This window comes from Littorina saxatilis, linkage group LG3, assembly GCF_037325665.1.
Source record: "Littorina saxatilis isolate snail1 linkage group LG3, US_GU_Lsax_2.0, whole genome shotgun sequence".
Lineage (NCBI taxonomy): Eukaryota > Metazoa > Mollusca > Gastropoda > Littorinimorpha > Littorinidae > Littorina > Littorina saxatilis.
In genome coordinates this window covers 3,537,233-3,555,547 of record NC_090247.1, presented here as the reverse complement: position 1 = coordinate 3,555,547, position 18,315 = coordinate 3,537,233, and the positions used below count along the sequence as shown (strand labels likewise).

The window sequence follows — 18,315 nt, the reverse complement described above, 5'->3', positions numbered from 1 at the left end:
CGAAGGCATATGTGACAACACTTATTCAGTTTACACAGAAAACGAAGGCATATGTGACAACACTTATTCAGTTGACACAGAAAACGAAGGCATATGTGACAACACTTATTCAGTTGACACAGAAAACGAAGGCATATATGACAATACTTATTCAGTTGACACGGAAAAAGAAGGCATAATATGTGACAACACTTATTCAGTTTACACAGACAACGAAGGCATATGTGACAACACTTATTCAGTTTACACAGAAAATGAAGGCATATGTGACAACACGTATTCAGTCGACACAGAAAACGAAGGCATATGTGATAACACTTATTCAGTTGACACAGAAAACGAAGGCATATGTGACAACACTTATTCAGTCGACACAGAAAAAGAAGGCATATGTGACAACACTTATTCAGTTGACACAGAAAACGAAGGCATATGTGACAACACTTATTCAGTTGACACGGAAAAAGAAGGCATATGTGACAACACTTATTCAGTTGACACAGAAAACGAAGGCATCATAAATTTCCAGAACACTTACTCTTCTCTCCGAGGGTGCACCGTGTTGTCATTCCTGACGGTTCGCATGACGGAGCTCACGCTTTTCCGAAAATCGGGGTTACCGATGACGTAGATGTAGGGGTTGAGGGTGGATGCCAGCTTGGCGAACATCGTGGGAAGAGTTGTGGCCCAGACGGGGACGTCGTCGTACACTGACCATAGAGACACAAAGGCGTAGGGCGACCACACGGTCGTGTAGAAAAAAACCATGATGAAACACATCTGTAGATAGAAACAAAGACCAAGGGTTAGAACCATACTTCTTCTTCTCTTCTTCTTCGTACATGTCCTGAAACTCCCATGTTCACGGATGGTTTTTTTGCAAGAGTGGGATTTTACGTGTATGACTGTGTTTACCCCGCCGTTTAGGCAGCCATACGCGGCTTTCGGGGAATAGAGGACCATACTGAAGTGTCGTACAGCTATGATAGGCGGAGTTCACGAATGGGAAACGTATGAGAATTGGACTTGACTCTAGGCTGCTGAATTTGTCTTCACGTCTCAAGTATCTGTTCTTCACGTCTCAAGTATCTGTTCTTCACGTCTCAAGTATCTGTTCTTCACGTCTCAAGTATCTGTTCTTCTAAGCATCTTTAACAAATGAGGCAGAGTGCTATTTTTAGATCTCAAAAACATAAAGTACTTAATTTGACTCCGGTCCTAATTAAGGCTGTGATGCTTAGCGGACTCGTCTATGTCCAGGATTTTCTCCGAAAAATAGCAAACCTAGGTCAGCGACAAGAACGATGCACACAAAAACACACAAAACACACACACAAACACACACACACACACACACACACATACACACACACGCACACACACACACATACACACACACACACCCACATATATACACACATACACACACACACACACACACACACACACACACACACACTTACACTACTAAGTTTGACTTCAGTCCTAAGACTGTGATGCTTCGTAGCCTCCTCAATGTCCAGCACTTTCCGCTGCACGTATCTCAGCTTGGTGGCCCTGTTGACGATCTTGTAGTAGCACAAACACATGATTGCTACAGGCAACAGGTAGCAGAAGATGATGAGGCAATAGATGTAGAGGATGTCTGCCTCCCTCTGGCTCGCCCAGTCCACACTGCAGGATAGGCCGAAAGTTTCCAGTGTGTATCTGTCGACACGACCAAATTGATTGATAGATTGGTTGGTTGATTGGTTGGTTGATTGGTTGTTTGATTGGTAGGTTGGTTGATTGGTTGGTTGGTTGATTGATTGATTGACTGATTGAATGATTGAATGATTGATTGATTGATTGATTGACAGTTGAATGAATGGATGGTTGCAAGGATGAGTCAGTTTATGTGGAGGATGTATGCCGTCTTGCTCGCCTAGTCAACACTACCAGATATGCGGAAAGTTCCAAGTGTGTATCTGTTCAAAGAAAGAAAAGTTGATGAGGAGGATGAGGATGGTGATGAGGACGACAATGATGATGATGATGGTTATCATAATGATGACGCCGACGATAATGACGCCGACGACGCCGACGACGCCGACGACGACGACGATGATGATGATGACGACGACGATGACGACGACAACAACGACGAAGATGACGATGACGACGATAATAATGATGATGAGGATGATGATGATGATGATGATGATGATGATGAGGATGATGATGATGATGATGATGATGATGATGAACAACATAGTAGGAGAAAAGGTTCAAGAGGGATGAGGATTACAAAACCGTTGTCAAATCTGTATAACAACAGTGTGTCGTCAGAGACATTTGGAATTCTTTCACATTACTAATTAAAGGGTAAACTTTGTAATATGGTAATAAGTTCCGCATAAAAAAGTACAATGCACAATGCACCATTTCATGAAACAGCGTTACGAAATATGAAACAAATCTTACAGTGGCTTTCTCGGTTTACTGTAGCTTCCCCCCTCTCTCTCTCTCTCTCTCTCTCTCTCTCTCTCTCTCTCTCTCTCTCTCTCTCTCTCTCTCTCTCTCTCTCTCTCTCTCTCGCTCTCTCTCTCTCTCTCTCTTTCTGTCTCTGTCTCTCTCTCTCTCTCTCTCTCTCTCTCTCTCTCTCTCTCTCTCTCTCTCTCTCTCTCTCTCTCTCTCTCTACTAGACCATTTTGGAATCGATCTGTTTCAAATTTGAGTGATGAAGTTCAGATAATGAATGACAGGCAACGTATTATACCTCCCGTGTCGTGTAGACAGTCATCATTGATCAGTCCTGGCTGTTACAAGACATACGCTCGATCGAAAAATCTCCCTTTGGCAACATATGAAAAATCTCCCCTTGGCAACATATGAAAAATCTCCCCTTGGCAACATATGAAAAATCTCCCCTTGGCAACATATGAAAAATCTCCCCTTGGCAACATATGAAAAATCTCCCCTTGGCAACATATGAAAAATCTCCCCTTGGCAACATATGAAAAATCTTCCCTTGGCAACATATGAAAAATCACCCCTTGGCAACATATGAAAAATCTCCCCTTTGCAACATATGAAAAATCTCCCCTTGGCAACATATGAAAAATCTCCCCTTGGCAACATATGAAAAATCTCCCCTTGGCAACATATGAAAAATCTCCCCTTGGCAACATATGAAAAATCTCCCTTTGGCAACATATGAAAAATTCTGCAGTATGACATCTTCTGCGAAGGGTGGGATTATTTTGATGAATATTTGTTTTATTTGACACATTAGGAAGATAAGATAAGATAAGATCCTTTATTGTCCATACAATTAATTACAATGGATGGAAAAGTATGGTTCATCTGCTCTTAAAACAACCAAAACAACATATGACAACAACCTTAAAAAACAAAAATAAGAACAATAAAACCCAAACACCCAAAGTACTCCAGACAGGCACGTCCGCCACATCCATACTGCACACACACACACACACACACACACACACACACACACACACACACACACACACACACACACACACACACGCACACACACACACGCACACACACACACGGAGGCCCTTGTCACACTTTAAAGCGTGGGCAGACCTGTAACAAATTAGACAATCGTCTACAAGGAAAGCAATGTGCATAATTATAACCTTTAGATGTCATACCTGCTCCAGCCAATTAAAGGTAGTCCCGTCCAGAAGGCCGAATACGCCCAGATTACGACCACACATTGGGTTGACACTCTCTGTGTAATTCGATACTCTGAAAAGCCAGGAAACAGTTTTTAGCTGGCACTGCTAAACATGGAAAATACAGGATCCGAGAGAGAATGAGAGAGAGTGAAGGAGAGAGCGAGGGGGGAGAGAGAAATGGGAGAGAAAGAGAGAGGGAGGCAGAGACAGAGAGAGACAGAGATAGCGGGAGTCCAAGACATTTGGAGAGAGACAGAGAGCGAGAAAGACATAGACAGACAGACAGACAGCCATACAGACAGACAGACAGACGGCCATACAGACAGACAGACAGACAGACGTACACAGAGCAGGGCCGGACCCAGGGGGGGGGGGGGTTTCCAGGGGTTCCGGAACCCCCCCCCCCCCTGGAAAAAGCATGTACCTTGCTTTGAGTGTTTTCTTTTTTTTTTAAATAAATTTTGTGTGTGTCTCTAACAAATTTTATTCAATGTGAAATCCGATGAGAAAAAGGTACCCCCCCCCCCCCCCACAATGCTGCTCTTAACCCTCAAAACAAGGCCCAGAATGCACCAGATTGCACAGATTTTAACCGTTTTTCAAAAATGTTCCGGGGGAGCATGCCCCCGGACCCCCCTAGTTCGCGCGCCTGCTTTGCAGGCGCGCGCTTGTGGCTTCGCCACTTCGCTGATTTGCCCCCCAAAAAAAGGAGGAACCCCCCCCCTTACAACTCATTTGGTCCGGCCCTGCAGAGAGACAAAGAGAGACAAAGACAGAGAGAGACGATAAGGCAGATATACTAATGGAAGGGAAGGGACTGAGACTGAGGCAGAGGCAGCCAGGCAAGACAGACAGACAGACGGACAAAGACATCAAGAGACTGAGAGAGATACAGAGAAAGACACAAAGAGACAAAGACAAGGACAGGCGGATAGACAGATCGACATACAAATGAAAGAGAGGGGGCGGAGACTTGGACAGAGTAGGCAGACAGGCAGACAGACAGACATAATGCATCTGTAAGAAAATTAGTATTATTTCATCCACGTACAGTATGTTTGTTTTCAACTTATTACCGTTGCTTTTCTTAATGCATCTGGTACAACAAGGCACTAGCTCTACAAATAGATCGATCAAAATACGAGATACCTTCTTTTCGAATGAATGCATCTTCAATTACATTCTGCCGCTGTGTTTTCTAGCCTCTTCTGGGAAGTTACCTCTAAAATCAAAAAATCTTCATCTTGGCGTTCGCTGGCGCTACACATTCAGTCCGGGTTAAAAATATGTGACCCTCCACGACGGGATGAGTCGCATGTCACCTTTGCATGATTTTCATATTTTTACAGTTTTCGAGAGAATTTTTTATGCTCTATCCAGTGGTGAAAACCGATTTAGAAAAGAACAAAAACTGTTTGAGTTATAAGCCAGTGACTAAGGTGACCCTCACTCTGTTACCAGACACTCCCCAGATTTTTATTAAGCCCAGCGCAGAACCGCGCGAGGTGACATGCGACTCATTTCGTGGTGGCGGGTCACATATAAGATGCTGGCAGTTCCACCGGTGTTTTTGCTTTTTGTGTGTTGGTTTCTGGTTTGTTTGTTTGTTTGTTTGTCTGTGCAGACGTATTAGTACTCACTGAGCCAGGGTTTACAGACGCACACGTATCTGTACAGGCTGAGGCACACCAATGACGTCATAGCCACCATGGCCAACAGGAACGTCAGAAAGCCTTGTATCGCACAGATCGCGTCACCAAAGACGTAACGTCCTTTGAAGGCGGACACAGTGGTGAAGGGATAACCCGCTATGGTAACCAAGATGTCTGCCAGGCCCATGTTGAGGAGAAGGACGTTGTGCGGTTTCTGGCGGAGCTTTTTGGATCGGTAGAGCACAAGCACTACTAGACCGTTCCCCCACAGACTGAAGACCGCTGAAAGACAAACCGAGTGTTAGAATTACTTGAGTTAGCTTTTTGGGTCGGTTGAGTAGGCTTACCATCACTACTAGACCGTTCCCCCACAGACTGAAGACCGCTGAAAGACAAACCGAGTGTTAGAATTACTTGAGTTAGCTTTTTGGGTCGGTTGAGTAGGCTTACCATCACTACTAGACCGTTCCCCCATAGACTGAAGACCGCTGAAAGACAAACCAAGTGTAAAAACATGAGCGGCAGAGCACCATCACTACTAGACAGTTCCCCCATAGACTGAAGACCGCTGAAAGACAAACCAAGTGTAAAAACATGAGCGGCAGAGCACCATCACTACTAGACAGTTCCCCCATAGACTGAAGACCGCTGAAAGACAAACCAAGTGTAAAAACATGAGCGGCAGAGCACCATCACTACTAGACAGTTCCCCCATAGACTGAAGACCGCTGAAAGACAAGCCGAGTGTAAAAACATGAGCGGCAGAGCACCATCACTACTAGACCGTTCCCCCATAGACTGAAGACCGCTGAAAGACAAGCCGAGTGTTAGAATTAGCTTTTTGGATTGGTAGAGCACAAGCACTACGAGACCGTTCCCACATAGACTGAAGATCGCTGAAAGACAAACTATGTGTTAACATTTCTTTGTTAGCTACTTTGATCGGCAGAGCACCAGCACTGCTTGACCGTTTCCCCATAGACTGAGGATATCTACAAGAAAAACCGAGTGTTCGAATGCTTTGTGTTAGCTTCTTGGATCGGTAGAGTATCATCACTGCTGGACCTTCTTCCCAGAGTCTGGGGATGGCTGGAAAACAAACCGAGTGTTAAAAATTGAGAATACTACATGGCGCGCTGTATTGTACCAGATTTATACGAGTTTTTTTGTTTTTAGATATTGAACTGCGAGCGAAAGCGAGCATTTCAACACTCAAAAAAGCAACGAGTGTAAGCTTTGTACTACACAGCAAGTCATGTAGTATTCTGTTTATCCTACATACTGTCATTGGCATTTGTCCATGATAGAGGTGAAAAGATTAGGGCAAAAGAAGTAAATTTAAATGTGTTTTTTTTCTTTGTTTTTTTGTTTGTTTTTCTCAAACCCTATCTTTAAGCTGTTGATTTAAAAATGTAAGAAAAAAGAAAGAGGGAGAAGGAAGAAAAAAGAAAAAAAAGGAAACTGAGCTGAACATTAGAAATAAATTTATGTTACGATTAAAAAAAAAAAAAAAAAAAAAAAAAATCCTACATACTGTCTTTTGCTCCAAACGTCCTTCTGTCGATGCGCCCAAATTGAAGATGCTTCAAGTGGAACCTCGATCTCATGGAAAGCCTCATGCAATCTTTGACGTCAAAGCAAATAGACTAAAGAAAGCATAGCGTGACGAGTACGTTCTCAACATCCTTCCAGGGGTAAAAACGAGCGCAACAGTGTTACCAGGATGACGTTTGTCTCGGTGACTCGGCATCACGAGCAGTGGAAAATCAGGTCCCTGCCAGACTAGTTTGACACGACCTTTTTCACATGAACTGTGGTTTGAACAATATTGTTATCTCATGAGTGATATATCTCTTACGTATATAGGATAAAATGTCTTTGTTAGCTTCTTTGGGCGGAAGAGCTCCAGCACTATTACGTATTACTATTACTCGTAGACTGTTTACCCATAGACGCACGAGACCTTTAGGGGGACCGGGTAGCTCAGAGGGTAGAGCACTGAACCTGTCATCTTATGGTCACGGGTTTGAACCCAGGCCTGGACGGACACGGGTCAACTTTATGTGCAAACTCACAGACGATATCCATGTCCCACCCCCGTGTCATCACAGTGACATGTAAAAGACCTCGGTCATTCTGGCTTAAACGCAGGTGGCTCATTACACCTAAACACTCATTTTAAGTCGGGGTAACACCCAGGAACATGCCCCAAAATTTGGGGCATGTTCCTGGGTGTTAATGGTTTCACCGCGAGGGCGTACAACAGCATCTATCATCGTATGAGGCCGGTGTAACACGACATTTTTACTCCACGAAAAATTGACTCCTGAGTAAAATTGTTACTCCGAGTACACCTGTCGTACGAGAAAAGAACTCGCCAAGGAACGAAAAAATAACTCCCTCCCCGACATTTTGACTCCCCAAACGTTTACTTCCAGTAAAAATCTCGTGCGCGAAAATTGGATCCAGGCGAAGGGATAAAAAACGCTGGCGCTGGACCCGAGTACTCTTCAGACTGGCTCGCTCCCCCAGTATGAAAGTTTTTGTCTTGTGCACGTGGATTAAAAAAATAAATAAAATAAAATTAAAAAAAAATTATTTATTTTACACAATTAAAAAAATTATTGGAGTAAAATAAAACATTAAAACGTTCATAATAAACAATAGTAAACAAGAATTAAAAAAAAAAAAAATAGACCGCCCATGCCGGGAATCGAACCCGGATCACTTGGATTTAAAAAAACAAAAAAAACTATTTATTTATTTTACACAATTAAAAAAATTATTAGAGTGAAATAAAACATTAAAACGTTCATAATAAACAATAGTAAACAAGAATTAAAAAAAATAGACCGCCCATGCCGGGAATCGAACCCGGATCTCTTTGGCCATAGACGAATCGCTTTCCACCAGGATCACTTGGATTAAAAAAAAAAAAAAAAAAAAAAAAATTATTTTACACAATTGAAAAAATTATTACAGTAAAATAATACATTAAAACGTTCATAATAAACAATAGTAAACAAGAATTTAAAAAAAAAATAGACCGCCCATGCCGGGAATCGAACCCGGATATCTTTGGCCATAGTCGGAAACGCTTTCCTCCAAGCCAACAAATCTGACAATCGCCAGTGAGCTCAAATGCCTATACTCCTCGCGCAGTGGTACACGCACGCAAAGCACGCAAAGCACGCAAAGCCTGGTGTGGTGTCGCTGGCTGGGCGGTTTATCAGCCGAACGGCTGTTCTATCCCACCGCGAATCGCGCCCGCCGTTAAGAGTGGCTTTTGTGATTTATTTCGCATTTAGGTCCCAGGTAACATTATGAAGTTTTAATACGATCAATCGGACCTATTATCAAGTTAGTGTATCAACTTTTGAAAGAACTGCGCCCAGTAGTTTCCCAGCAATAAGCCGTTAAGTCCAGACAGACAGACAGACAGACACACATTTAAAGTCTGCTGGACCCCAGTACTGCGTACTCGGGGATAATGCCAATATGTGATCTCGCGCAAACAAATGTCGCGCTACCCCTCCCTCCACCCCTTCCACCACCAAGACAAACAGGGGACAGGGGAGTAAAAGTTGCGTACACTTGGCGTGGGCAGTAAATTGCTCGTGTTAGGGTGGAGTAATTTATTCGTTATTTAATTGTCAGGCGAGTAACATTTTCGTACTCGGCTGACGGAAAAACCGAGTGTTATAATTAAATAGCGTTTTTTATCGATAGACCAACTTCACTGCCAGACCATACAATGAGTACCTCCGGCACTACAAGACCGTACCCTTTACGCATAGCCTGAGGACATCTAAAACAAAACGGGAGAGTTAGAGTTATTTCTGTTAGCTTTTGGGATCAGTTGAGTACAGTCAAGCACTCCTAGACCGTTTCCCTAGAGGCTGCATGAGGACGGCTGGAGAACAAACCCAAGTGTTGGAATTATTTGTGTTAGTTTTTTTCTATCAGTAGAGCAACTGCACTACTAGGCCGTAATAGTATACTTTTGGGGAAGTACTCGATGCTATAATCATGAAAAACGTCAGTGTGAGTTCCGACTCTCAAAGCGGGTAATTTCTCCCTGTTGACAACCGCTGCACTAACGTTTCCAGAAGAAGAAAAGCATCCCAAACAAAGAGACTGCCAACGTTCCAAAATTCGGAATAAAAAAAACAAGAAAGGTAGGTTAGAGGAACGTTGCATTTTTTGTTGTCACAATTGTAAGTTCCTATAATATCAATCAATCAATCTTCTTCTTTCTTCTTCTGCGTTCGTGGGCTGAAACTCCCACGTACACTCGTGTTTTTGCACGAGTGGAATTTTACGTGTATGACCGTTTTTTACCCCGCCATTTAGGCAGCCATACGCCGTTTTTCGGAGGAAGCATGCTGGGTATTTTCGTGTTTCTATAACCCACCGAACTCTGACATGGATTACAGGATCTTTTTCGTGCGCACTTGCTCTTGTGCTTGCGTGTACACACGGGGGTGTTCGGACACCGAGGAGAGTCTGCACACAAAGTTGACTCTGAGAAATAAATCTCTCGCCGAACGTGGGGACGAACTCACGCTGACAGCGGCCAACTGGATACAAATCCAGCGCGCTACCGACTGAGCTACATCCCCGCCCAATCAATCAATCAATATGAGGCTTATATCGCGCGTATTCCGTGGGCACAGTTCTAAGCGCAGGGATTTAAAAAAAATTATACAATTTATATCGCACCGTGTGAGATGGATTTTTGTTTTTACACAATACATCACGCATTCACATCGGCCAGCAGATCGCAGCCATTTCGGCGCATATCCTACTTTTTACGGCCTATTATTCCAAGTCACACGGGTATTTTGTTGTGGTGTGCACGTTAAAGATCCCACGATTGACAAAAGGGTCTTTCCTGGCAAAATTGTATGGGCATAGATAAAAATGTCCACCAAAATACCAGTGTGACTTTGAATAATAGGCCGTGAAAAGTAGGATATGCGCCGAAATGGCTGCGATCTGCTGGTCGATGTGAATGCGTGATGTATTGTGTAAAAAAAATTTCATCTCACACGGCATCAATAAATCCCTGCGCCTTGAATATGTGCGCGATATAAATTGCATTAAAATTTTTTTTAACAAAAAACCTGCGCTTAGAACTGTACCCACGGAATACGCGCGATATAAGCCTCATATTGATTGACTAGATGATTACCCGCTTCGCCGGGTACCGGCTTCGCCGGGAAGAAGTAGAGCCGAATACCAGGTTGCGCCTGGGACCCGGCTTTGCCACACGGAGGAAGGGAGATAATCGCGGCTGAAAACACTGGAGAAGATAAGGAAGAGTTACTGGTAGTGGATCCCGACAACAAAAAACAAAAAAACAAAAATATCGGTTCAGCGCGCACAGCGCTGCGCGCTGAGAGCACGTGACGGTGTTAAAATATCTCATCGATGAGGTTGTGTAGCTGAATACGGTGTCCAAATTTGAAAAAGATCCACCGAGAACTTTGGCCGTGCATCGCGAACAGACAGACAGACAGACAGACAGACAGACAGACACTAGTCGTATATATATATAGATTGATTGATTGATTTTGGTGGACATTTTTATCTATGCCTATACAATTTTGCTAGGAAAGACCCTTTTGTCAATCGTGGGATCTTTAATGTGCACACCCCAATGTAGTGTACACGAAGGGACCTCGGTTTTTCGTCTCCTCTGAAAGACTAGCACTTGAACCCACCACCTAGGTTAGGAAAGGGGGAAGAAAATTGCTAACGCCCTGACCCAGGGTCGAACTCGCAACCTCTCGCTTCCGAGCGCAAGTGGGTTACCACTCGGCCACCCAGTCCACCTTTCTTGGTTTTTTGTTTCAAACAATAAGAAATAAATATCTAAACAAAATATACAATGTAGAAAATAGGAAAGAAACAAGGGAAACAGTGAAAGAAGGAAGACAAACAGATGGAAACAAATGAACTTTGTGGAAATAAAGCAAGAACAAGAGGCGAAGCCATCAAGGCTCACGTAAGAAATCGACATACAGTAACACACACACACACACACACACACACACACACACACACACACACACACACACACACACACACACACACACACACACACACACACACACACACACACAGAGAAAGAGCATAGGTGAAACTGTGCAAGAAAGCGAGACACTAGATCTAGATCTGTCTGTCTGCATGTAGCCTACTTACAGGGACACGACTGCCAACTAGTCTCGGCCCGCTCAAAATAATAATGACCGAGACTTTCAGTACTTCCTTCGCGTGACGTCTAACCCTCTTACGTCATAATGTGACGTCAATGTAATGTGACGTCTTCAAATGTTAGAGTTTCTACCACAGACATACACACGCACGCACGCACATACGCACATACGCACGCACGCACAGACAGACAAAGTTACGATCGCATAGGCTACACTTACGTGAGCCAATGAACTGACGACAGAAATAAAGCGTGGGCACATTTGTTGCATAAGCTGACAACAACAAAATGGAAATGGTGAATTTAAAAATGACAATAGTGAATTCCATTAGAACAGGCATTAACTTAAGCTGAAATAAATGCGCCGGACAGCTATAATAATACGATAATTTATAACGCGCACATAATTGAATGAGTAAGTGCATGTGGAGCTGTATGACTGGGTGAATTGTGGGTTGCGTACGTCCGAGGGGCACATGTAGCCTGTGTGTCTGAAGTTGTAGGTATGTTGCGTAAGGGTGTGCTGATATTGAACTTCAGTTGTGTTTAGTAAATGTCTATGTATCAGTGTATCAGTGTCTTGCCACACACATGCCAATTTTCCTTGTATTGATGAGGACAATAAAACTTCTTGTATCTTGTATCTTGTATCTTGTTTAATTATCTCACCACAAGGCGACTCAAGGCGCACTATAACCGGTTTGGTTATTCAGAAAAGAAAAGTTCCAATATTACGACAGCATGTAACCCTTATGTTTTTATTTTTTATATTTTTTTTAATTTAATTTAATTTATTTATTTATTTAATTTATTTATTTTTTTTTTTTTTTTGGGGGGGGGGGGGTATCCAACCATTTTTTATTCGTGGACTAAGGGCTTTTAGAATCGTTATGCCGTCGCGTTGTATGTCGTGACCCGTATGAAAAGTGTGTGACCAAACTGAACATGTCAACATGCAGATACTTTTACTGAGGAGGGTGCCAACTCTACACATGGGTCAAAGTAGCTATTGTGAAATAAAGACCAACAAAAACAGCAAGAAAAGAAAGGTAACGATGAAAAGCATAACACTCACCAACTATACATAAGAATATCCCACAACCCATGGTTCCGACTTTGCCGAGAGAGTGAACTTTTCCAATCGCAAGCATGTGACTATACAGGTCCATATCGCCATCGTTGTCTGTCGGCGAGTTTGCGCCATTCTCTGTCGTTGTTGTTGTTGTCGACAATGAAGATGAAGTTAAGTTGTCCATGTTGCGTGTATTCGATGTTCAAGAGCACTCGGTCAAACGGCAAAGACTACTATACAAAGCACTGACGACGCAAGGGCATTCGCCCGAAAGTGAGTTTTTCCTTCAAATGTGGTTGTATCATGTATACATTTAAAACATTCAAGATGTGCTTTACATGAAGAAAAACTTCTGCAAATAATTCATTAACAGCATTTACAAAATCCTGTCTCCCAAACTCAAAAATGTATATTTCATTCGATATCAGTCTGCATATTAATCCGTAATTCTGAATGAAAAACACAGAACACAGATCAGGTTACATGCAAACATTGCTGTCCACTAAAAAAACGTGTTTACACAAACACGCACACACTTCAAGAATGCACGATATGCAATATAAGAATAAAGTTACATCCAAGAAGAATCGCATCCGTACTGCCGAACTGCCATAAACTCTGAGAAAAATATCGCACAACGAGAAGCAGCCCTTAGAACCATCAAAGCCACAATACGAAGTCCCGCCGGGAATGAAGAACAAACAAGTCGTGTGAAGCGATATTACTACATTTAGTCAACCCTTCGAACTCACAGAATGAAATTGACTGCACCGCATTATGTCAGTTTCATACCACGCGGCCGCCCTGTCGCGTTTACGCACAAAAAGTGACAAGCCAGTATAGCACAGTAGTGTATAGCGCTTCACAGGAAAGCGCACTTTTCTCTATTCTTTTCAACTTCCTGAGCATGTTTTTAATCCAAACATAACATATCTATATATATTTTTGGAATCAGGAAATAATAACAATAAGATGAAATCAATTTTGGATCTATTGCTTACATTTTAATTTTAATTAGAATGTTCATAATTTGTAATTTATTTGGCTTGTTGTTAATATAAATATAACATTTCTATATTTTTTTCGAATCAGCAAATCTTAAAGAATACGATAAAATTATGTTTGAATTGATTTCTAAAAATACAATTTTAACCAGACCTTTAAGATTTGTAATGACCAAACTCATTAATTAAATTTTTAAGCATCCAAGCTAAAATTTAATACCAAGCTTCGTCTAAGATTACTTACTCAAAATGTCAAACTTTTTGATCGAAAACTGAAGGTGTGACACTTACTGCCTTTCACGCCTGGTGGCGTGTAGGGCAGCGACAAAGGACCTCCACTTTTGTCTGTCTCTTGCAAGCCTTTCCAGGGTCGCCCAGGAGTGGTTGAGGTCCTTTGATTCCCCTTCCACTGTTGAAGGTGTGACAGTGCCGCATCAACTTTTAAAAAAAAGACGGATATGACGTCATCAAAGACATTATCGAAAACAGGAAAACATATTCTATGGATATCATAACCAGAAACTCTCATGAGAAGTTTGATGAAGATCGGTCAAGCAGTTTCTCGGAATCGCTCTACACGCACACACGTACACACACATATACATATTTATGTACCTACACACATACACCACCGTCCTCGTCTCGATTCCTGGTGTATGTTAAAACGTTTAGTCAAAACTTGACTAAATGTAAAAACTGATACAAGGTAGATGTACACTACACAGGCTTTTCGAAAGGTCAACTAACGATGGACATTAGCACGTGCTAAGAAATATAAGGCGATTTCTGCAAATGTCATGCGAGGATCGCTCCACAAGTCGATCCTAATGAGATTTTTGATGTATTATTCACAGTGTGTGTCACATTCTATCCTCTGATATTAGCGAGCGCGCTCCATTTGATTCTGCAGATGTTCTCATCGCATTTTTAGGGTGAAAAAAGAGCACCGGACTGCGACAGAATCTCAGTCGGAAAAGAGTAATCTCTTAGCAATCTCTTTGCGATCTCTTAGCAATCTCTTAGCAATCTTATGCTTGTCTTACACTCTGCCGAATATCCTTGCGAATATGAACATGTTGTATTCGGCAAAAAAGAGACGAATGGACAGGAAAAAATATTGAGAATTCGAAGCCTTACCGATCATTGCGAATGCATAAAAATCCATATACGAATGTCTTGCGGATGTATTACGAACGTTGCGAGTGGCCTTGCGAGTGTTGCGAGTGCTTGCAAACATTTTACGAATAAAGCGATTATGCAATTCGCATTGTTCGTAATACTGCTCTTACACTGTTCCGAATTTCCCTTGCGAATTCACCAATAATTCGTAATGATCGGGACATGGTCGCAAGACATTCGTAAATGTTCTTAACCATTCGCCACCATTCGTCTCTTGTTGTGAATATTAGCAACATGCTCCTAATATTCGCAAGGAATGCATATGCTCCTAGTATTCGCAAGCCATTCGTAATCATCGTAAAGGTATTCGTAGCGCTCGCAAGGCATTCGCAATGATCGGTACACATTCGCAAGCACTCGCAACTATTCGTAAGACATTCGCAAGAAATGTGTATATGAACATGTTGTATTTGGCCAAAAAAAGAGACTAATGGACAGGAAAAATATTGACCATTCGAAGCCTTACGAATCCTTGCGAATGTCTTACGAATGGTTGCGAGTGCTTGCGAATGTATACTGATCATTGCGAATGCATACGAATCTATATTCGCAAGGATATTCGGCACAGTGTAAGACAGACATAACAAATGTTTGCGAATGCCTTGCGAGCCTGACGAATACATTGCGATGATTACGAATGTTCGCAAGGATATTCAGCACAGTGTGAGACAGGAATAACGAATGGTTGCGAATGCCTTGCGAGCGTTACGAATACATTGCGATGATTACGAATGTCTTGCGAAATCTTACAAGTACGTTGCAAAAAAGTTAAGAATATGACTTCTTTCCGAATATTAGGAACATGTTGCTATGTTCAAAACAAGAGACGAATGGTGGCGAATGGTTAAGAACATTTACGAATGTCTTGCGACCATGTCCCGATCATTGTGAATTATTGGACAATTCTATTCGCAAGGGCAATTCGGCACAGTGTAAGAGTAGCTTTAGCAGGCAAGAGCGTTTTTCAAAATGTCTTTTACATTGTTCAACTTTTCCTTTATTTCTGAACTCTTACGTCTTGTACTTTATTCATTTTAATTCATTGCAAAGGTTTTGAGTAATGTATAAAAATGAATTCATCAAAGGGTTCCATAATAATTGAGTACTTTCAATGAACGACTTCCACGAATTACTCAATCTATTTTTAGTAACATCGGCTTTTTTGGAGAAAAAACAAAAGGCGATGGTATCACCGCGCGTCGACCGCCTGTAATGGTCGTTTAACACTTCTAACTAATGTACTTCTGGATTACATCATACACATTTCGTCGATAAGAGTTATATTATGTCTATCCATTAACAATGTTTAAATTGTTTTAATTCTCTTTCTTCTTTTTTTTTTCTTCTTTTTTTTGACATGTATAGACTAATTAAATTTGTTACCAAGAACAGGGAACCTCGACGAAATCCCAATTATTTGCTGTGTTAGAGAACCATGCACACTCACTGGCCCATTTAGTTACTTTTCCGTGGCGAGAAACCATCCATTTAAGCATGTATTGATTTGAAAAGTCTAAGCCTCTGCGCGTGTGGAATCCAATTACTGATATACATATTTTTCCTTTCATCTCTAGATCAGGTGTTTTTCTGGTGCAAAGGCGTACAAAATATAGAACTATTTCGTCACTTTAAACATCCTTCCAACGTAGGCTAAACACACCTGGCCAATGATCTGTGAGGGTAAGCGATCATGTTGACTATAAATAGTAAGCTTCGATGTGCATTTTATTTTTTTAAATAAAAAGGACGTTATATCGAGCGGACACTGTAAACTTATCATCAGTTATAATATGCCGTACATTTTTGGGGGCAATTACATAAAGATTGCTAAACTACAGTTACTGCTGACGTCAAGTTGAATAACATAATGACAAGGGTTTGGGGTGATTTTATTGGACTGTACATTCATGGTCATAAACGTATAGATTAACAAGTCGCGTAAGGCAAAATTACTACATTGAGTCAATGTGTCGAACTCACAAAACGCAGTGCATTTTTTCACCGAGACAATACAGCTTCGTCAATCCCCGCGGCACGGACATCGCAGACACATTTTTACGTTGAAAACGCAGTGAAATTGACAAGCCTGTATAGCACAGTAGCGTTTGCACTTAGCAGAAAAGCGCGCTTTTCTGTATTCTTTTTATTTTTCTGAGCTTGTTTTGAATCCAAACATAATTAACATAATATATATATGTTTTTGGAATCAACAAATTAAAAAGAATGAGATGAAATCATTTTTGGATCGATTCCTAACATTTTAATTGATATTAGAATTTTGCAATTTTTAATGACCAACCTCATTAATCCATTATAAAGCTTCCAAGCTGAAATGCATTCCCATAGTCCGAGCTTTGTCGAAGATTGCGTTACCAAAATGTCAATCAATTTGATCGAAAAATGAGGGTGTGACAGTGCGGCTTTAACTTTCACAAAAAAGGAGGATAATATGACGTCATCAAAGTCATTTATCAAAAAAATGAACAATCTGTCTGTGAATAATATTCTCAGAAACTCTCATGCAAAGTTTTATGAAGATCGGTTCATTAGTTTTCTATGAATCGCTCGAACACACACACACACACACACACACACACACACACACACACACACACACACACACACAGAAACATACACACACACACACACACACACACTCACACACACACACACACACACACACACACACACTAACACACACACTAACACACACACTAACACACTAACACACACACACACACTAACACACACGCACACACACATAAACACACACACACACACACACACACACACACACACACACACAGACACACACACATACATCACCACCCTCGTTCTCGATTCCCCGTGTATGTTAAAACATTTAGTCAAAACTTGACTAAATGGACAAACTTAGCAAATCTGCAAGAACAAGAAACTCCCAAATCATTTTTTAGTATCAAAAAAAATGTTTTACAAATTTTCGTTTAAGTTCGTATGTACTTTGTAACCCCGCTAAGGTGAACAGCGTGCCACCGATGTTTTCAGAATGATGTATTACAAGGGAAGTAAGTTGACAAAGCTGCCAATCACTGGGGTAAACGACAAAGCTGCCAATCACTGGGGTAAACGACAAAGCTGCCAATCACTAGGGTAAACGACAAAGAAGAAAACTGATAATGATAGTTGCAAAAGCTTTGCATATATATATATATCATGCCAGAAATTGTTATTACGTTTCACGAATGAGTGATCTGATCACCAGATTGTTGCCTCTTGTTTTACTAATGAATCCGATTGAGAGAAAAATGACCCTGCTCTACTGTCAAGACATTTGCAGGGTGCGTGTCTTCTGGAGCGAACAAAGTGCCGAAGTGATCTCAACATTTTATTAATTGTGCAATGCATCTCCGAGCTTGTGCAATTCGTTTCTTTGTGTAAGATTGACAAAAAGGTTCCATTTGTAGATGACCTTGAAATGAAGTTGCTTTTGACATTTGTTTCTTCGCAGTCTATAAAA

At 41.6% G+C, this 18,315-nt stretch overlaps 1 protein-coding gene across 1 annotated transcript in view; it reads right to left on the bottom strand.

Moving 5' to 3' along the window:
* Positions 1-534: 534 nt before the first annotated feature.
* The window catches only part of LOC138961071 (opsin-5-like), a 22,745-nt gene continuing 4,964 nt past the window's right edge, over positions 535-18,315 (bottom strand). The window contains exons 2-6 of the mRNA XM_070332665.1: positions 13,929-14,046; positions 5,330-5,623; positions 3,663-3,759; positions 1,464-1,707; positions 535-780 (exon numbers count right to left, since the gene is read on the bottom strand). Of these exons, the coding sequence (XP_070188766.1) occupies positions 535-780; positions 1,464-1,707; positions 3,663-3,759; positions 5,330-5,623; positions 13,929-14,046 (999 nt within the window). The remainder of the gene's footprint in view (positions 781-1,463; positions 1,708-3,662; positions 3,760-5,329; positions 5,624-13,928; positions 14,047-18,315) is intronic.